The sequence below is a fragment of the Epinephelus lanceolatus genome, chromosome 10, assembly GCF_041903045.1.
Source record: "Epinephelus lanceolatus isolate andai-2023 chromosome 10, ASM4190304v1, whole genome shotgun sequence".
NCBI lineage: Eukaryota > Metazoa > Chordata > Actinopteri > Perciformes > Serranidae > Epinephelus > Epinephelus lanceolatus.
Genome location: NC_135743.1, coordinates 3,383,288 through 3,405,134, shown reverse-complemented (window position 1 = coordinate 3,405,134; position 21,847 = coordinate 3,383,288). Strand labels below are relative to the sequence as shown.

At 41.6% G+C, this 21,847-nt stretch overlaps 1 protein-coding gene across 1 annotated transcript in view; it reads left to right on the top strand.

Annotated features, from left to right (window-relative positions):
- The window catches only part of LOC117265855 (collagen alpha-6(VI) chain-like), a 58,033-nt gene that overhangs the window by 32,741 nt on the left and 3,445 nt on the right, over window positions 1–21,847 (top strand). Inside the window, exons 19-30 of the mRNA XM_033640613.2 lie at window positions 1,568–1,633; window positions 2,462–2,515; window positions 9,378–9,413; window positions 9,520–9,582; window positions 13,080–13,142; window positions 16,328–16,390; window positions 17,646–17,708; window positions 17,811–17,861; window positions 18,364–18,399; window positions 18,529–18,591; window positions 18,682–18,744; window positions 21,535–21,567. Coding sequence (XP_033496504.2) covers window positions 1,568–1,633; window positions 2,462–2,515; window positions 9,378–9,413; window positions 9,520–9,582; window positions 13,080–13,142; window positions 16,328–16,390; window positions 17,646–17,708; window positions 17,811–17,861; window positions 18,364–18,399; window positions 18,529–18,591; window positions 18,682–18,744; window positions 21,535–21,567 — 654 coding nt within the window. The remainder of the gene's footprint in view (window positions 1–1,567; window positions 1,634–2,461; window positions 2,516–9,377; window positions 9,414–9,519; window positions 9,583–13,079; window positions 13,143–16,327; window positions 16,391–17,645; window positions 17,709–17,810; window positions 17,862–18,363; window positions 18,400–18,528; window positions 18,592–18,681; window positions 18,745–21,534; window positions 21,568–21,847) is intronic.

Here is a 21,847-nt window from a genome sequence, read left to right as displayed (position 1 = left end):
TGTGCGCGTGCAAAGTGCACCCTACCAGATGGTTTCTTGAGGCCTAAATATACACAGAACATTTGTGCACAGTAATGAGCAGATCATTTATCTATAGCAGGCAGCAACATGGAAAACAACGACACACTGTGCACACTTTAGTGATCTATAAAGTAAATAACCATCACTGTCAACAAGTCTTAACACAAAACCGAAAAACACTGTTCTCTGAATAAATAAAATAACAAACCAACAATCTACCCGACAGCAGCGCGGCTCATTAGATCAGATCCGATCTTACACTCATAAAATATGGGAACAATGCCAACACTCACAAATATCCTTTTGGAAAATTAAACCAACTTGGGTGGCAGTACCAGAAGGACAATTGTGGGTGCTGGCATTGTTCTCTTTTTTGCTGTTTCTGGCCGTGCACCTTTCGAGGGGATTTATTTTGAGAGTGCTTGCTTCTTTCCTATGTGACTCATAAAATATGGAACACTTTGGAGTCACAGAGTGATTCTCTGTGTGAGTCTGTGTTCACACTGTAAATGATCATTTATACCTGTTTTTTAGCCGTTGTCTTTACTTCATTACTTCACTTACTCTTAAGTATGATTCAGAAATATATTCTCCATAAAAGTCACGTGACTCTGAAAATACTGATACATCTGGTATAACTTTACAACATTAGCGAGGAAGGATCCTTGATATTTGACACCCAGAGTATCAAACATTCCACACAGGACTAAGGAGGCCTGAGCGTGTCAGGTGATAACAACTGAACAAATTTTGTTTAATTATAACAGTTAATACTACAAATGTACATCTGACTGTGTTCCACGTGTTGCTGCTGTATAATCCACCCTGTTACACAAGCTGTTACTGTGCAGCAGATGAGCCTGCAGAAAGAAGCTGTAGTGGTGTTAGCTTGTTTGAAACAACAGATTAATGGCTAAGCAGCAGCGAGGGAAATACGTGAAGGGTGTGGAAATGTCTGACTTGTGGCTTCAGACTAAAATCTAAAGTGTCTTTCTTTATCACAGAATCTGAGAGCCTCCCTGCTTCAGAAAAGCTCCCACAGGCCAGGTCTGCATATAAGGAACTGCTGAGACAGAGACTCTCAGTGTTTAAAAACCAGAGTGTAATGGGTTCATAAAAAACCCACATCTGACATGTCTTATCAACAAACCCTTAATGGAAAAGCAAAGTCGAGCAGAGCTCAGCCAAGCTCTGTTGCAGCGTCTTGAGAAAATTAGCCAGCAGACAAACACACAACCTCCTTCCAAATTTAGTTTTCAGCCGGAGCTCTCCCTATCAGTCATACATCGACGAATTTGCTCCTCAGTCCACTCAGACTTCCCATCCATCTTCTCTGCTATCACATGACATCTTGTTTATAAAAGGTCATCATTTAATGGCTCTAATATCAATGAAAATGTAATCTAATATTGTCCCTGCCTCCTGTCACAGAACCGTGCAGCTGGATCGCAGCTGGAGAATCCACTTCAGGAAACTAAACACAGTTGAGTTTATCTTAAACAACTATCAGATTTAAGACTTTGGCTCTCTGTGTGTTCTCTGACAGGGTGAACGGGGAGCTGATAACAACAAGCCAGGACCTAAAGGAGAGCCTGGGAACCCAGGTTTGCCGGTAAGAATCACCACACACCGGATCTGTGTTGATTTTATGATGTCATCCTCAAGTCACCCAATACACCTCTGTAAGAAACATCCAATCAGAGACAGAGCTGTGATAATAGGTCCTTTACTGCAGATCATACAGCGACAAATGAGCATGTTTAATTCACTAAAGAAATCCAGGGCACATGTTTACCACATCCAATCAGAGAGCTTCAGACTTGCAGCTGATAGAGGCTGGTATGAAATGCTTTACTAGCACACAGTGAACTGAGAATCCAAAAAAGCGAACATTGCTGATGAACTGAAGACTGCATTTTAAACCTTTATCAAAACATTCATTTACAAACTTTACACAGCTCATGCAGTTTAATCCAAGCCTCATTTAGCTGAACAGTCGTCGTCACAAAACTGAAAACAGGCTGTTTTTCTGACTGTTTAGAGATACGTGGTTCTCACAGGACAGCCACGCTTCAAACATATGATGATCTTATAGACCATGATGCATTGCAGTAGATTAAACTACCCAACAGGATATAAAGGAGTTAAAATGAGCTCAACCTGAAACATCTACAGCAGAAAAATGACACATTAATGCAGCAGGAATATTCAGAGAGAAAAACACTGACAGCATTAAACAGTTCACTGCAACACACACTTTTACCTCAGGTATATTGTGCTGATTATATATTTTAACTTGGGCTTGATCCAAATGTACTTTCGAGAAATACAATCAGCTCTGATAGTCGACAAATGTGTAGGATTGGAAGTATATTCATATTTATTTAAAGTAAATGTATTCATCATTTATCATAGTTAATGATAATGTTTGAATCAACAGGGTTTGCCTGGACCGGACGGGCTGCCAGGTGGTGACGGAGAAGTCGGAGATCCGGTGAGATGTCTGACCTTTTGTTTATACACATCTACAGTACATTATCTCATTCATACATATATGTATACATATGTATATCTCTATGTAATCTCATACACATGATAATGTACATATGTAGTGGTCATGACCAGTGGCAGATAGAAACAGAATGTATTTACTGAACGATAAGGGCCGCGTTCCCCAGTTAAGAGCAATCTTAAGACTTCAGAGCACAGTTAAGAATGTCTTTGTTAAGAAGGGTTGCTAAGATAAGAGTGTTTCCCAGATGTGTTCTTAATGCCCTTCTTGGGATCGCTCTTACGATCGCTCTTTAGGAAGCTCTTGTTAGACCCGCAAACGTAATAAACCACAAACGTAATACAAATCTGCAGCTTTGAATGTAATAATCCCGCAAATGTAATAAATTTGTAATATGTAATAAAATGTAATAACTATTACATTTGCAGGAAATTATTACATATGTGGGAAGGTGAAAATCTAAACTGTAATAACTTCCCATAAATGTAATATGAGACTGAATAATGATCTTTGTGGTTGTTGTTGTTTGTTTGTTTACTTATACACCTGCCAATAGTGATGCGTGTGTTGACAAGCAACCCGCAGGTCGGGTGGGGCGGGTCAGAAAGTGACAGAGCAGTGTTCTGAGTAAGTTAGAAATAACTTACAGAAACACACACACACACACACACTGGTCATTCCTTGTCAGTTCACAGAATTACTCTGTGGCAGCAAATATGTCGTTTAATTGGATTTATTTTATTTTCTTCTGCCTCTTGTTAATACGGATTTCTCTGCAGCATCTGGCCTACAGCGGAATGGGTTGGCTCTCATAGGGGGTCAGGTGCAGGTTGTAAGGTTTTAAAAACCATGGTTTACAATAACTTAATTCTCCTCCTCCTCCTTCTTCTTGTTCCTACAGATGAATGTTTGAGCCTCACTGTGCAGAATGATGTATGTGCAGAGCTTGACACTCGAAGGCTGTTTTCACATTTATCTGATGAAAATGCTCATATGATTTTAAGGGCTAGGGCTACGAGCCTATGTTGATGGCTTATGTAGCCTATGTTTGAACCATTTAATTAAAATATGTCTGCATATCAAAAGCCAAAAACTTGAATATGTCGTTCATTCTTTGAAGTAATGAAAACATTTTTCAAGATTTAAGACTGGTCTGTGTACTTTTTGATAGTAACATGGACCAAGACAGCTCTGTTTGTGGGCGTACATGTGTACATGTTCGAGTTATATTATTGTATGTGTGATTTTGTATATGTGTGTATATGGGGAAGAAATAATTAAAAGAAAAATAATAATAATAGTAATAATAATATTGATTAAAATAATTGTGATTATCATCACAGTTAAGTTCACAATCTTTTTTTTGGATGAAAATAAATGATAATTTAATCATTAAAGATTCCTTCAAGACATGTTCTAATGTTAAAGGGTTTTTTTTCCCTGTTAAAGGGGTTTTTTGGGGGAGTTTTTCCTTATCCGCTGTGAGGGTCATAAGGACAGAGGGATGTCGTATGCTGTAAAGCCCTGTGAGGCAAATTGTGATTTGTGATATTGGGCTTTATAAATAAAATTGAATTGAATTGAATAATAATAAATGTTATAGTTTTTCCACAAAAAATTCAATTATCTTGTTAAAATCCTTAAAATGACATCTACACCTTCTCCCTCATTAAAAATACTAGAATCTATCAATATGACAATTGTATTCTTCATCCCAAAGGTTTCACTGTTAAGTCCATTCTCAGTGTATGTACACTGGAGGCTTCAAGTTTCCACATCACACTTGTGTAAGTTGAACATTGGACCATGACTGGCTTCTAAAATATTTGTGATGTCACAAATCATGCTTGTAGCCCTTCCAAAGAATGAACGACATATTCAAGTTTTTGGCTTTTGATATGCAGACATATTTTAATTAAATGGTTCAAACACAGGCTACATAAGCCACCAACATAGGCTCGTAGCCCTAGCCCTTAAAGGGATAGTCCGGGTTTTTGGACATGAAGTTGTGTGAAACGCTGACCATCTGTAGTTCTGATGTGACGGTGTCACTACTGTCAACGAGCCTCCTGCTCTGAGAAATGGCCCGTAGCTTACCGGAGAAAAGTAGTTCTGAAGATATAAGGGGGGCACGTAACCAAAAGGTTTTAAGCTACAAAAAAGTATGCATGTGTTTTATTAGACTATTTCAATAATTTTAAAACATCCCCGCATTACGTCAGACCTTGCTATCAATTGGGACTATTTTCTGGCCAGTATCACTCCGCCGTGCAGGCCCGCAAGACAGCACGCCAACAGAAATCAATTAGACAGTTCATCACCACGCCGTGCAGGTGCGCAGGATAGCAACGGCTAACGAAAACTTTATTGGCTGTTTCCAACAGAGAACCAGTAGGCTATTATTAGTGAGGAAGAAGATGTACTAGCCCTATATATACCTACTACTACAGCGCCAACACCGGCTCAGGCTCACGACACACAATCGTCAGCTGCTGTAGGTAAACAGAGGAATACCAAAATGGTGTGAACTTGTGATTTCCCCAGCTGTGGGAATAAAAACATCGCCGGCTCCCAATTCCATCGGTTTCCTGTTACAGATGTAACCCGTAGGCAACTTTGTCTAACCCACCACCAGAACAAAGCAGAGACTGGTCGTAATCACATATGAATTCACATTTCTATGTGATTGATTACTCATGTCATGGATTTAGCAGTTAGCCTAATATAATAAACTAAATGCTGACGGTAAAACGAGGCCGCGTATAATGTTCTCTCCACAACACAACAGGCTAATAGTTCAATCAGACATTTTGTTTTACAGACAATCAGTTACAGACATCGTTATATAGACTGGTATTAGGTAATATATCTCTCTTTGGGCACAGCAGTGCGGAAATTGCGTTTTCTCTGTCCGTCGGGATCTGTGGGCAGCTGAAGTGAGCTTGACATACGTGCAGCTGCTTCACCCTCGCCGGCTTGGTAGCGAGGTTCATCCCAATTGACACAAGCCAAAGTTGCCTACGGGTTACATCTGTAACAGGAAACCGATGGAATTGGGAGCCGGCGATGTTTTTATTCCCACAGTTGGGGAAATCACAAGTTCACACCATTTTGGTATTCCTCTGTTTACCTACAGCAGCTGACGAGGGTGTGTCGTGAGCCTGAGCCGGTGTTTGCGCTGTAGTAGTAGGTATATATAGGGCTAGTACATCTTCTTCCTCACTAATAATAGCCTACTGGTTCTCTGTTGGAAACAGCCAATAAAGTTTTCGTTAGCCGTTGCTATCCTGCGCACCTGCACGGCGTGGTGATGAACTGTCTAATTGATTTCTGTTGCCGTGCTGTCTTGCGGGCCTGCACGGCGGAGTGATACTGGCCAGAAAATAGTCCCAATTGATAGCAAGGTCTGACGTAATGCGGGGATGTTTTAAAATTATTGAAATAGTCTAATAAAACACATGCATACTTTTTTGTAGCTTAAAACCTTTTGGTTACGTGCCCCCCTTATATCTTCAGAACTACTTTTCTCCGGTAAGCTACGGGTGATTTCTCAGAGCAGGAGGCTCGTTGACAGTAGTGACACCGTCACATCAGAGCTACAGATGGTCAGCGTTTCAAACAACTTCATGTCCAAAAACCCGGACTATCCCTTTAAGGGCTAGGGCTACGAGCCTATGTTGGTGGCTTATGTAGCCTGTGTTTGAACCATTTAATTAAAATATGTCTGCATATCAAAAGCCAAAAACTTGAATATGTCGTTCATTCTTTGGAAGGGCTACAAGCATGATTTGTGACATCACAAATATTTTAGAAGCCAGTCATGGTCCAATGTTCAACTTACACAAGTGTGATGTGGAAACTTGAAGCCTCCAGTGTACATACACTGAGAATGGACTTAACAGTGAAACCTTTGGGATGAAGAATACAATTGTCATATTGATAGATTCTAGTATTTTTAATGAGGGAGAAGGTGTAGATGTCATTTTAAGGATTTTAACAAGATAATTGAATTTTTTGTGGAAAAACTAAAACATTTATTATTATTCAATTCAATTCAATTTTATTTATAAAGCCCAATTTCACAAATCACAATTTGCCTCACAGGGCTTTACAGCATACGACATCCCTCTGTCCTTATGACCCTCGCAGCGGATAAGGAAAAACTCCCCAAAAAAACCCCTTTAACGGGGAAAAAAAACCCCTTTAACATTAGAACATGTCTTGAAGGAATCTTTAATGATTAAATTATCATTTATTTTCATCCAAAAAAAAGATTGTGAACTTAACTGTGATGATAATCACAATTATTTTAATCAATATTATTATTACTATTATTATTATTTTTCTTTTAATTATTTCTTCCCCATATACACACATATACAAAATCACACATACAATAATATAACTCGAACATGTACACATGTACGCCCACAAACAGAGCTGTCTTGGTCCATGTTACTATCAAAAAGTACACAGACCAGTCTTAAATCTTGAAAAATGTTTTCATTACTTCAAAGAATGAACGACATATTCAAGTTTTTGGCTTTTGATATGCAGACATATTTTAATTAAATGGTTCAAACATAGGCTACATAAGCCACCAACATAGGCTCGTAGCCCTAGCCCTTAAAATCATATGAGCATTTTCATCAGATAAATGTGAAAACAGCCTTCGAGTGTCAAGCTCTGCACATACATCATTCTGCACAGTGAGGCTCAAACATTCATCTGTAGGAACAAGGAAAATTGTGTGTTACCTTTGTAGTAGGCAGCTGCTATTACGTTTGTGGGAAATTTATTACATTTGCGGGATTATTACATTCAAAGCTGCAGATTTGTATTACATTTGTGGGCTGTTATTACGTTTGCGGGTGTAACAGCTCTTAACAGTAGCTGGCCACTACCGCGGTGCTGAAACTAAATCAGTCGATGTCAGGCACATCGACCACCCACCACTTAATCAGCGCATAAGTCACACACAGCGCTGCTACCTAACGCACTCATTCCCTGCTGCTCGTTTGTATGTGTGCTCTACTAATTCCAATGAAAAACTAAGATGATAAATATTTGTTAATGACCTATTGTCATGATGAAAACAAGACTACGACTAAATAAGAAGTAGTCTTGGTAAGAGAATCATGAGGAAATGTATTATATTTAAACAAAAACACAGACGCCTTGCTGAGGCCGGTGCTGTCTCCCACCACCTCCAGGAAGCTCCCCACTGCATAATTGCGCAGCTCAGCCAGGCACTGCACCAGATGTGTGGAGACACTAGTTGATGAGGCGTTGTGTCTCAGCCGGTACTTCATTTTGACAGCCCGGTCTGACAGCACGTCCAGTGGGCTGAAGTGCTGATGCACAGATGCATTTACATATACGGTTTGGCTTCGCACATGGTGACACTGTTGGTTAGCAGAGAGAATATGCTGTAAAGCAGTCATGGTATCTCACACGTGTGATGTGGCAATGCCTTTATGTAGAGTAGCAGGTGGAGCGTCCCTTGATGAGGTTCCAGCTGAGCTCAGTTACACCTGTCAGTTGCCTGATATCTGTGAAATGTTGCAGGTTTGGAGGGTGGATGTGTTTCTGTCACATGTGGGATATGTGCGGACAAATTATGATAAATGATCGTCATGATGATTCATTTTACATATGCACATACAGGCACACACTTGTTATTCCTCATACTTATCTTTCGTCTTATTATTATTTATCTTCTGCCAGATTTCGGTGCGTAGCTTCTGCCACAGCTTTGAGCGCACACAGGGTCTTCATAAAACATTATAGATTCAAGATTCAAAGTGTTTATTGTCATATGCACAGTAAGGACACGCGTTTCCCTGCAGAATGAAATTTGTTCTTTTCTGTCACCAGTTAATGCTAAACAATATAAATCTGAAGTATAAATTAGATCAAAATATATAGGCTGCGCACTGTTTTAACATCTCATTGCTTAGTGTAATATTAATTTGCCTGCCGCGGCTGGAGCTGTGAGCGTTTGGTCGCAAAGAAGACTGTTAAGAGTGGGTCAGCTCCATCTTACAACTCCTTCTTAATGAAAGATCGTCTTAAGCTAAGAGTGATCTGGGAAATGCGGCCAAGTACGTTTTTCTATTTTATACTAGCATATACTATACCACTATAATTTGGTAAAGCAAGGTCAGTTATTTCTTTAACACATTAAGCATGTTTGAAGATGCTTGTTGAATACGAGAGAAGACGGGGAGCTGCATCGCACTGAATTGTTGAGTTAGACCATTAAACTGTTTTCCCAACCTAAACCTAAACTAATGTGCTAAAAAGTTAGCGTTGCAGAGAAATCCAATATTCCTCTTAATCCCTCCCCAGTTTCTGATGAGGTGGACATGATAACCCTTAATACACATAACCTTATTCATCCCTACAACAGGAAATACTTTTTCCCTGACCTGATATGAAGTGTGCGCTGCACATGTGAGCATTTTTGATGATGGCCTCCGTCCAGTCCTTTGGTCTTATCACATTTAACCATAGTTACTAAAAGGGTCTTTTCAACACATCATCTCTGTTCAGCCCACTGATGGTGACCCATCATCAGGTACTCCAGTAAGGAGAGCGGTTATTTCCTTTTATTTATATCCATTATTCTGTGGGCCTTATTCAAACCCAGCAGGACTTGTCTAAGTAGACTAACTGCACTTCAGAAACACAGCATGGTCGGCTGCACAGTGACACACATGCTACAATGACTGTAGTCATGTCTGTCACCAGTAGCTCTGCAAGGTTTTTTTTGTAAATAGACACCACCCTATCTTACAGTGAATAAGACAGTGTGTATTAAACATGCTGTTTTGCTGTGCAGGGTCCAGATGGAAGAAGAGGCTCTCCGGGTGGGAAGGTAGGAGAGGAACTCAACAACCTTCAGTTATTGAGGTAAAAGTTTATGTATCTATTACACACTGAAATACTCTTTTTGAACTGTGTGTGTGTGTGTGTGTTTGCAGGGTTTACCAGGAGATCCAGGTGACCCAGGACTTCCTGGCAGCCCAGGTGCTGCTGGTCCGCAGGTGGGTGAACAGCTGTCGCCAGGTCTTCTCTCCTCCTGATCTCTCTTTCCTTTTTAAGTGTTAATTTTTCACTCTCACAGACCAGGATGGTTGATACTATAGTGGGTAGTGCGCATGGTGTAAATCATCAGGAGTTTTGGGAAGTGCAGGGTTGATGGTTCGAAACCTGACTCATGCAGGCTTCACCTTGAGGGAATAATGTCAAACCCTGTGAGACTGACTCACATGTGCAGCGCTGAGACATGATGCTGCTGTTCAAGATACAACATAATACTTAATAATGTGCAATTTCTGACCTGCAAGCTTTGGTTTAGGGAAATTAACAAAATTAGAATTTGTGCTCCGTGTTGCATGCAGTATAATTACGTGCACAGTTTAGTGGAGCTACAGTTGCAGCTCAACGAGGCCATTTACCTGGACTACTGTCCTTGTCAGGCAGCCAAGGACTCACCTACTTATTCTAACTTTCCTGTGTAATCAATCTACCGTTTGTTTATTTATTTTATTCATCCTGCAGTAATCAGTGTGTAGCTGCTGCCATGTTGAGGCAGAGGGTACTGTCTGTAGCTCTGGTTGAGGGTGAGAGGCTGTCAGCAGATAAACAGAGATCTGTGTGGGTACATGAGACCCTAAAAAAAGCTACCACCAGTTTCTCCTCCATTGTTTACCAACTGTAAACTTGTTGTCGTGACCACCACAGAAGCCCCGCCTCTCAAATCATCCCATTGGACAATGGGAAAAAAGCGGAGATGACGTGGGGCGCTTTTCCGCTCTGAGTTGAAGTTTTTTTGAACTCGAGGAGTTCAGAGCACTCCGGCATAAACACTAGGCGCCCAGAGTGCAGACACACGAGTCGCGTCACAACACGAGCAAAAAGCTTCAAAAACTATTACCAAAAGTTGCTGAAACACTTCCTGTGTGATCAGGGCCTAAGGGTCATTTCTGTGCCCCTTTTAGATCCAAAGGTTGGTAGTTTGAATCCTGCTTTGAGGCGTGGTTGGTAACCAATTCGGCAAAGTTGTACGGATGGGAATGACGAACAAGTCTGTAGCATTTGATACAACAAAATGAATGAATGAATTTCAGCTGCACTCAATAATTGCTGCCAGAGCCACAGCTGGGACCATCAGCAGCTTCCAGATCTCACACTGCATCTTCTTCAGGAAGTCTAGGTTCTTTTTTTCATATATATATATATATATACACACATGCTCACGGTTGTTGGTTGTCATAGTAACCCAAAACTCTCTCCACTCCCCTTTCAGCTGTCCATGCTTTGCCTCTGGGACAAACTGTCAGTGTTGCCAAGTGAGCTTAAGAGTCATGTTGAGAGCCGTTCATGTCCCAGACATGCAGATGTTTTTCTGACAGTCACATGAACAGAACAACAATAAGGTTTAAAGCAAAGAGCTGTGGAGTCAGTCGGGTCGGGCTTTGGTGTGGAGAAAGGGGAATTTTACAGATTTGGATGTGATGAATAGCTGCCTTGGCTGGCGGACAGATTTCCACAGAATTTCAGCTGAACTCCTCAGTGAAAACAAGACCATGTGTGTCTGTGTCGACTGAGGAGAAAAGGAAAAAATCAAAGTAAAGAGCCAATGAAAATAACTGACTAATGCTGCTTTATGCTGTCCAATCCTCCTGCTGATAGTTTAATGCTTTCCTCAGAATTCTGTGGAAATTTAATGGCCAGTGAATTGTTCTCTGTACAGCAGGGCTCCAGGCTAACTTGAGGTTGCACTGATGTGCCAGACTGAGCTGCACAGAGTTCTGGTGCCACAGTAATACATTCTAAATGTTATCTTTATTGTTGGTTCCCATACACAGTAATGATTTCATAACATATTATGTATATGATTGTAAACGCTGAAGACGCTGGGTCAGGTTTAGGCACTGTATTGGGGAGGCAGGTGGTGGAGCGGTGATGATGTCAGGTCTTGCAGGGTCGCTGACAGGTGAGCGGGCACTGCAGCATTTTTACTGACTAAAAATAAATCAGTCTTTTCATTTGAATTGCAGGTACACATTTTAAGGTTGTGATGTTGCCTGAGGAGGAGAACAGGGCAAGGCAAGGCAAGTTTATTTGTAGAGCACAATTCGTACACAAAGTAATTCAAAGTGCTTTACAGAACAAGAAAATGCATTAAAATCACAATACAAAATAAAAACATAAATAATCATTATAAAATGAATTTTAAAAGAGAAGAGTGCAGATAAGATCCTTTCAGTCATATGCACAGTGAAATAGAGCTGTTTTGAGCCTAGATTTGAACATTGTCAGAGTAGAGGCCTGACAGGGCACGATATTTATTTCTTATGAGGGCAAAGACATGACCCACCTTCTCTGCCTTGTGTTGTGTTCCCACCACGAGCAACACATCAACAGCACGACCAACTACATTACCCAGAGTCTCCATCGAAGCATTGCTCTAGTGCTCGTTAACTTAGTTATGTCGTGACGGGCTTGTGTGTCGTGTGAACGCCATCTTAAGTTTGTATTTGGTGAAGAAAATATCTATGCTTTCGATAAATGTCTGATCCCCATTTTAACGTCACATTTTGCCGCCTGATTTAACATATTCTCATAGAACAGTTCATATGATATCACAAGAAAAATGCATGCACAATAGTTCGTATGATATGAGTTTGCGCCACACAAATGACGTTACATCTTTAACGTACAGTTATGTAATTAACGTAATGTTATGGAGGTAAAGTTTAGGCAAGAAAAGTTACTTTGGTTAGATTTAGGAAAAGAAACATGGTGAGGACGTACCTTAAAATGACACAAAGTTCACATGGATCCGAACACGTGACTCCTGGGTGAAAGTCCGTTTTTTGTGACTTATCCACCACCCCAACCTGCCTCCTTAGAACTGCTTCCTTGTTTACTGCTGTCAGCGAATTAGTTTCGTGATCGCAGCCTTTAGATATACGTGGGATATTGCCATTGCCATTAGAAGGAAAACACACAAAAAATCAGTAAGAACAGCCTGCACCATTTCATCCCCGTGTGCTCTGCAATGCATATAAAGCTAGCATAGCTCAGCTAACTAAAAACATGATTGGCTGACACTTCATCGCATCATTTGAACGCTAAAAAGTAGAGGCCAGCTCAACTTTCGTTTGTAGTGCGTCACGCCTGTCTGCAGCAACAAGTGTTGGGTGTCAGTTTGTAGCTTCATGAAAATGAAATGTAACCTGTTGCTGTGTAGTTCATTGTGTGAACACAGCATTACGCGGCCTCTGATTGGCTTACCTGACATTCTTATCTTAACCCTAACCAGTCTCACTCCTCCTGCCTAAACCTAACCTCCAATCAGAGGTTGTTTTTTTTTCTTTCTTTTTTTTTTTTTACCCCACCCATATTCATCGAAGAAGAATATGAGGGTCAGAGCCAATGAATAAGTAGTCCCAGGGAGTTGTGGGAACCCGTGTCAGGTAAGGAATCAGGTGAGCACACAAGTGTCCTAAACCAGTCTGTGTTGTCTCTGCAGGGACGCAGAGGGGGACCCGGTGATCGTGGACCAAAAGGAATCAATGGTTCTCCTGGACCTCAGGTCAGTGCATTACCTCAACATCCTCCTGCTTCATCTGTCTGAAGCTTCTTATGAGCTTTGGTTGAATGTTTCAATGTATTGTGACACAGATTGAGCACTGTGGATTCAGTTGTTTCACACTGACAGGACTTTAAGAAGAGATCTCTCTGGGACCACTCTGGACAGCGACCAAAAACCCTTCCAGTGTTTATGTGAAATAAGATAAACCTTTATTCATCCATCCATCTATTTTCAACTGCTTTTCCGAAGCCCCGTCGCAGGGGCAGCAGGCTGAGGAAAGCACCCCAGACGTCCCTCTCCCCAGTAACGCTTTCCAGCTCCTCCTGGAGGATCCCGAGTCGTTCCCAGGCCAGATGAGATATATAATCCCTCCAGTGTGTTCTGGGTCTGCCCCGGGGCCTCCTACCAGTGGGACGTGTTGAACCACTTCAACTAACCCCTTTCAATGAGAAGGAGCAGCGGCTCTACTCCGAGCTCCCTCCAGATGTCTGGGCTCCTCACCCTATCTCTAAGGCTGAGCCCAGACACCCTACAGAGGAAACTCATTTCAGCCGCTTGTATCCGCGATCTCATTCTTTCAGTCACTACCCAGAGCTCATGACCATAGGTGAGGGTTGGGACGGAGATGGACCAGTAAATCAAAAGCTTTGCCTTCTGGCTCAGCTCCCTCTGAACCATGGCGGTCCATCACAGTCCCTACATCACTGCAGACACTGCTGCAAACCACTGATTGTTATTAATCCCCGGAGGAGAGATGTGGTTGTTGCAGCAGCACAGAATAGAATAAAAAGATAGATAATAAGAGGTATATGAAACTTAACTAGGATTCTGCCTACTCGCAATGATGCAGAGGCAGCGCTGATTATCTGGTTAATTTTATAAGCAGCAGTTGAACATGTTTTGCTTCATGCGCCTCTGAGCAACTTTCATAGGAATGAACAGGGTCCTGCCTCCAACACTGTATCCAGTTCTCTTTATATAACCATGGTTTAGCATCTGTGTGAGACACACGGGGCTTTCCACCAAATCAACCAGCATGTGTGTCACTCAAAGCCAGCTGTGACAGTGACATCGGTGATCTTTTCTTAACCATAACCAAGAAGTTCTAAACCTAACCTCCATCTCCTTCCCACCATCCACCCCTTCTACATCAAAAATACAACAGAAAAGGCTGCACCCAGCGTCATTAAAGTAACACTACAGCTTCTGCCAAAGCAGCAAAATATGACCAGTAGGTGTGAGATCACGTGGCAGGCCGAGTGCCATCTGGTTTCATTTTACTGGAGAGAAGGCAGACATCCCTACAGCCGACAACACTCGACAACTCACACTAAAACAATCTAGACTGATTATCAGCACCACAGGTAAGAGGGAAAATAACAAACATACAAACATTGTATGTTGTTCATGGCATACCACGTGATCAGAGCTATTGCACAGTCCAGCAGGATCCACTCAGGTATCAGACATATTGACAGACGGACCTGAGACCTGCAGCAGGACAACAGGACTCGACTGGGCCTAATTAGACTGAATGAAATGTGGACTCAGCTCCGACAGGAAAACTGAATAGAGATCTTAAGTGTAATCAGGAAACGTGATTGTGGAAATGTTACCATAACAACAAACTGCATTCATTACACAGATCATTAGGAGGTCTGCTGGAGGGTAAACATGTTCCCATGAGTTGGATTTCAGGCCAGCAGTCATTAGATTTTTTTTTTTTTCCTACCGCAAAGCATTTGCTTGTATTTTAGTTTTAGTTTCTCACTTCTTAAACAAGTTGGGGGGTTTTTACACTGACCTCATGTTGGATGTTTGTGATTACAGCAGTGTGTGAACTGACTGCACACAGCCAGCATCATTATTCATGAGCGTGTGAAATTTACTCATTAAAACACACTTACGTTCAGTTCTCAGCTCATACACTTCATTTAATCTGAACATATTCTGCTTCTCCAGCTGCTCACCTCAAGGTTGTAGTCTGAAGTTTTGCCATTGATAACAAGCAAGGCATGTCAGTGATTTACATGTGTTTGTAGCCAGTTTAAAAGCTTCAGTATGCTAAAAGACATATATACTCAATGGCCACTTTATTAAGTACACCCTGCTAGTACCAGGTTGGACCCCCTTTTTAATTCTTGGTGTCACAGATTCAACAAGGTGCTGGAAACATTCCTCAGAGATGTTGGTCCATATTGACATGATGACATCACACAGTTGATCCATGATGAGAATCTCCCGTTCCAGCACATCCCAAAGGTGCTCTATTGGACTGAGATCTGGTGACTGTGGAGGCCATTGGAGTACAGTGATGTCATCGTCATGTTTGAGATGATGTGAGCTTTGTGACATGGTGCGTTATCCTGCTGGAAGTAGCCATCAGAAGATGGGTACACTGTGGTCATAAAGGGATGGACACGCTCAGCACCATTTTGGTATTTTGGAGCTAGAAGTGACCATATTTGGTCAAGAGGACGGAGCTGTGGCAGAGCGAGGGGTGGATCTGACTGAGAAGCTAAGGAGACTTCTAGCAGATGGCCTGTCACTCAAAGAGGCCTCACCTTTAATTATGTATAACTTTTATCCTTAATAAAATGTACACAGGTGGGGCGTTGGTAGCGTAGTGGATAGTGCCGGCGCCCCATGTACAGAGGCATTGCCTCGCTGCAGCGGCCGTGGGTTCGAATCCGGCTCGCGGCCCTTTGCTGCATGTCAGTCCCTACTCTCTCTCTGTCTCCCCATTTCACCTTCTGTCCTGTCAATAAAGGCAAAAAGCCAATAAAATAATCTTAAAAAAAAAAAAGTGAACAGGTAAGTTTTATAAAAAAAATCACCCCTGTACAGTTGTCGTGAATGTTGACATTGGTTACAGGGACCAAAACTGTTTTTGTATCAGGCTTTAAACATGTTTATCTCTGCTGTAAAGTTGGACATTTTAACAAGGAGGTCTTCAAGGATTGTTTCCATGGGGTCAGCCTCAAGTGGTCATAAGAGGAACTGCAGTTTTTGCACTTATGTGTTGGCTTCATTTCTCAGCCTTGGAGGCTGCCACTTGGTTTTTACCTGTACTGAATGTTGATGTGTCCTTGTTTTAATGTCAGATCATAAACTGTTGTTTCAGCAGTTGTGATAAACTGTGATACTGTGTGAACGATGCGACCATGCTGTTGGTTCTCCTGCAGGGACCACAAGGATCACCTGGAGACAAGGGATCAGCTGGACGCCGTGGCCCTAATGGACAGAAGGTGTGTGACACACTACAACTATAAAATGCTCTTACATGTATTTCTTATTAGCTAATATTATACTAATATTATGATAATATAACTCTGTGGAGGGACCCATTCTGCATGGTACTTTTACTTTTGATACTTTAAGTACATTTTGTAATAATACTTCTGTAGTTATACTCAATTAACATTTGAAACAAACACTGTGGGCCCATCTTGAACCCAGCACACAGCGCAGCTCCGCTGTCACTGTCAGGTTTATAACTACAGTTTTTAGTTAAGCTGTTTAAAAGCCCCACGATATTTTCTGCAGTGACATCACTGCACTTACTGCATTACTCTCAGCATGTAACAACTCACTGCTGCCATGTAAACAGCATCAGGTGCAGGTTCACCTGGCATTCAGAGGGAGAGACGCAGATTGGTTGAATTCATGTTATGTCCAAAAAACACACCTATGATTAACTAAGGGACAAAATGCAACCTTTTTGCCTCCCTTGGCCTTACTTTTCACCAGAATATGCACCATGTAACTAGCAAAAGTGGAGCTGGACGTGCCCTAAATGTGCTTACACAATGAATTTTAGACTGAGCTATAGATGGTTCAAATAAAGCCCTGAAAGTCTGCAGTCGTGCTCACAGCTCTATGAGGCTGCACTGACGCAGCAGTGTTGATGTTGAGCAGGTCTGAAGTTAATCATGATCAGCATCTTAGTTTACGTGTTAGTTTAGTTTAGTTTTTTTAGTCCTTTGCAAGGAAATTCTTTTTACAGTCAGTGCTAAAACGTTAACAGGCAAACAGGGATTACACAACGTTAACAAGTACATAGACATACAAACACACCACAGGCTGGAACATTGTCAGACAGATGTTATTCAGGGCACATATAGCAGCAGGCTGGAACACACCACAGGCTGGAACATTGTCAGACAGATGTTATTCAGGGCACATATAGCAGCAGGAATGAAACTCTTATTGAACTTGGCTTTTTTGCACAGAGGTAGCCTGTACCTACGGCCGGAGGGCTTTACAGCTCAGAGATGAGGTGACGCTGTCAGATCGGTTGGGAGTAGTTAAGCCAATGATTTTGCTTGCCAGATGGGTCACTTTCACCCCATTTCACTTTGAAATGGGGTGAAAAGTCAGAGGATCACTGTTACAGTTCATCCTGAGGGGAACATGAACAACGTAGGAAGCAGACATTCACTGAACAGTTAGATGAACGCCTCAAATGTGATTTCTTTATTAATACTCTTTTTGTTTTCAAAGGGCCAACCAGGAGAGCCGGGTGTTAAGGGAGCTCCGGGATCAGAGGGACCCAGAGGGACGCCGGTGAGGAGCTGAGCATCTGCTGTGTTTGTAAAGACTGTAATGTAAACTGTGTATTCATCGTTTGGTCACTGACTCTGACCGTCTGTCTGTCCTCTGCTTCAGGGTGAGGACGGCAGAGACGGATTCGGACCTAAAGGATCCAAGGGTGTCAAGGTAGAGCCCACCTTAACAACTTGAAATGCCTGAAAAGTTTCCATTAAAACTTTGTGCGAGTTTTAAGGGAATTTCCAGAAAATCATCAAGAAACACACGACTCAAATTCAACTGAGTTTTTCAAGAATCTGCCAAAGTTTAACTGAATAAAAGTGGACCCAACTGTCTGCAAGGACTTATAAAACAACTTACTTGTGAGTACATTGTATATGTTAAACTATCAATAGTTTCCATCCAAATTTAGTGCAAAATTTAAAGGAATTTAAATGAAATGTTATAACAGAAAATCCTCTTGACATCAGAAGATTTTACCCACAGTCAGATGATCACTGTTAAGCGGCTGTGGCTCAGAGGGACAGCAGGTCGTCCACTAATCAGTAGACTGGCCTCCAGCGTGTGAAAGGGTGAATGTGACATGTGGTATAAAAGCACTTTGAGTGGTTTGAAGACTAGAAATGCGCTATACAAATGCAGTTCATTACTGTTTACCCTCTCTTTACAGGGAGATCCTGGTTTCCCTGGTTACCCCGGTCTTGTGGTGAGTCCATCTGTTTCCTAAGAAGTGAAATCTAAATCAAATCTGACGCCAAAACATGAATATGAGGAAACATGTTGGAGTCCAAACAGTTCAGACATGAATGACACGGTTTTCTTTGTGTGTGTTCAGGGTGAGGACGGTCAGAAGGGAACTATAGGATATCCAGGACGTAAAGGGAACCAAGGTCGAGGGGTGAGCCACAAAATATCTCCTCTTTTTTTTGTTTTATTTCTACTGTGCTGCATCTGTGACTTTTTTTTATTTCTGGTCTGATCAATCCAGGGGAACTCAGGCAGGACGGGAGATCCAGGCCCACCTGGAGACAAGGGAGCTCAAGGACACAGGGTGAGAGAGTGTTCAGAGTTTAGTTCAGTCGTCATCAACAAATAGAAACACCTCCTCCTTTACTCTCATAGCAACAGGAGGCATCAGTAGTGATGTGTTAGCTTAAATATAATGTAATGTGAGTATCAGGCTGCTTATACGGCCGTCAGAAGGTGTCTGGAACTTGTTTGTGTTGTTTTCCTGTCCGACACAAATTCAGGCTAACCTGAAGACTGAACTCGCTGGCATCTCGAACAGTTTACTCTGTTTTTTATTTCTTATTTTTTCAACTTTTTTCATGTATTTTTCTATATCGTAGTTTTTCATGATTATTGTTTTTTTTGTTTTTTTTTTGATGATTTGTGACACGTCTATGATGTAACCTCTGATGTGTAGGATTCAGTGTATCCTTGTATAGTATTGCTTTCGTTGTTTTGGTTTCTTTTCATGGAGACATGGGGTTCATCCCAATACCCCTTCTCAACTCCTTGACTCCTCTATCCTCAATCACTTGACCTGGCTATTGATCGACATCCACCATCTTGAAGGACATCTCAATTCGTTAAATACGCTCCTAGGAGTCGAGCAGAGAGGAGGCTTTCAGAGGGGAGGGAAGCGAGGATACATGAGTGCAGCCTTTGCGGAAGTCTTTTACCGACTGACACACCCCCTGATTGGATATCCGTTATTGATTGGACAGCTGATGATCGGACTGATCTGATACATCCCAACATCACTGGAGTTTCATACAGAGTGAAGACAGATAAGAGATTAAACTCAGTGTGTCACTGACAAGTTTTATATTTTATTTGTTTTCTGATTCATCGAGTTAAAAATCTGAACGAGAAAAGGAAACAAACGACTTTCCTTATTTATCAGACACTACTCCATAGCCATTGGTAGCTTTGTCACCTTCTACCTATGCCAGTCCTCAATGCCTATGTGCAGTTTCACATAGATTGACCACGTCAGTGAGTAGAAAAACGTGGGACAGACAGAATGACTGACTGACAGAATGACACACTGACAGTTTCTGTGATTATGTACAGCATACCATACCATGACTTAGTCATACCAAACATTAGAAAACACCAACATTGGTCCACAGGGGGAGCCACAGCGATCGGTCGCATTTTAGCCATTTTGAAGCATTTTTCTGTTGTTATAGCGCCACCCAGTTGCCAATTAGAGTTAAATTTCTCCAGTCACCTTGAGGCGTCCTGTTCTACATATCTACCAAGTTTAGTAAAAATCCATATGGCGGTTAGGCCTAGATAAGAAATGAGCTCTCTAGCGCCCCCATTTTGTTTGATGGGGTCAATAATGGAGGGGTCCCCTCAGATTATGTGTGGTCATATGCCTACAAAGTTGCGTGGTGATGGGTGAAACCCTTGAGATGTTATACACCTTTATGTGATGAGCCACGCCCTCCGCAATATTCATTGCCTTATAGAAGCTCAGTTTTAGTAAGTTTTCCAACTTTTGCCAAGAGGGAACTTTAGATATTGGTCCCTAGATTATGTTCACCCAGTTTCATGCAGATCGCTCAAACTTCCTAGGAAGAGATCCATTATGAAGTGTTTTTCAAAAAATTCAAAATGGTGGGAAATCTATATAAGCTGATGTTATGGGTTCTTGAGGCAAATGTGTTCCTCATGAGGAGAGGTATCTCTGTGCAAAGTTTCATGTCTCTACGACATACGGGGCATGAGATATGCCCATTCAAAGTTTGACATTTCAGTGGGTTGCTATAGCGCCCCCCTTTGGCCAATTGATGTAATATAGCTTCATTGGCATCCTCCCATGACCCTCTACCACTGTGCCAAATTTCACATGGATTGACCAAGTCAGTGAGGAGAAAAACATGGAACAGACACACACACACAGACAGTTTTCATCATTATATATATAGTAAGATAATTCTCTCTTCATCATCTGTTATTTCCCTCATCAGCTGTTATTACAGTATTGATACAGTTATAGTCAGAGAGCCTGTCTGTCAGAAACACTTTAACATCACTGACTGTTATTAGCATTCACTCCCACTGAGGCTGATCATTCCTGAGCATCGGGTTGATGAGTTACAGATTTTCAATTTTCCCTGAAACATCTGGCCTAATAAATTATTTCCAGGGTTCAAAGACACCACAGCCATATTCTGGGTTATTAACTGATGAACTCACAATCACAATATCAATGAATACAGATGCAAGCAATGAATAAATCATATAAACACAGTGTGACTCTGAGCAGGACACAGGACAGATTATAAAATACACAACGCAGTTTGTTGTTCATGTGTTTGTTAGACGGAGAGGAAACACTGCTGCTCTGCTACTGAGAACTGCATCTGTATCTTTACTGTATCTCCTATGTATCTGTCTCCTCACATCTCTCCCTCCGTGTCCTGCGTGGGCGGAGCTAAGACACGAGGAAGAGATGCAAGTGAGGGAAACGTGGATGTAAGATCAGGTATTGGGATGAACCTGTTCTGTTCCCCCATGTAGGAGTGTCAGAGAGCGCCGTGCAGCTCTGCTCTGATTGTTTCAACCTGAGAGTGGATTAAGATGAATGTGTTTGTGTCTTAATATTGCTTGTTCTGCTTTGTGATTTCAAAATCCCTGATGAAGATCTCTGTTAGATCGAAATGTTAAACAGTTAAAACTACTGGGAGCTTTTAACACAGCGGAGATCTTCTGCCTGGTTCTTGTGTCAGAAGGTGTCTGACCGTAAATCTCTCAGTGGATTATCACAGTTTTAATCATCATAATGATACCAGTTTACTGATGTTGTTCTTTTCTCTCCATCCAGGGTCCCAAAGGTCCTCCTGGAGAAAGAGAGCCTGTAAGTCACTGCTGGAATCTAACTGTTCAGTCAAATACTGTGCTTAAGATCGTTTTAGGATACTTCTTCCTTCTCCTCCTTCTCCACATCTTAGAGGTAACTGTTGTATTTTTACTGCGCTACATTTGTCTGACAGATGACAGGTGGATGATGAACAGCCACGCTACAAACATACAGGGTTCCTACACAAGTATGAAAAGTATGGAAATAAATTTGATCAATTTCCAGGTATTAAAAAGTATGGAAAATGAAAAATAAAGTATGGAAAAATATTTATGTT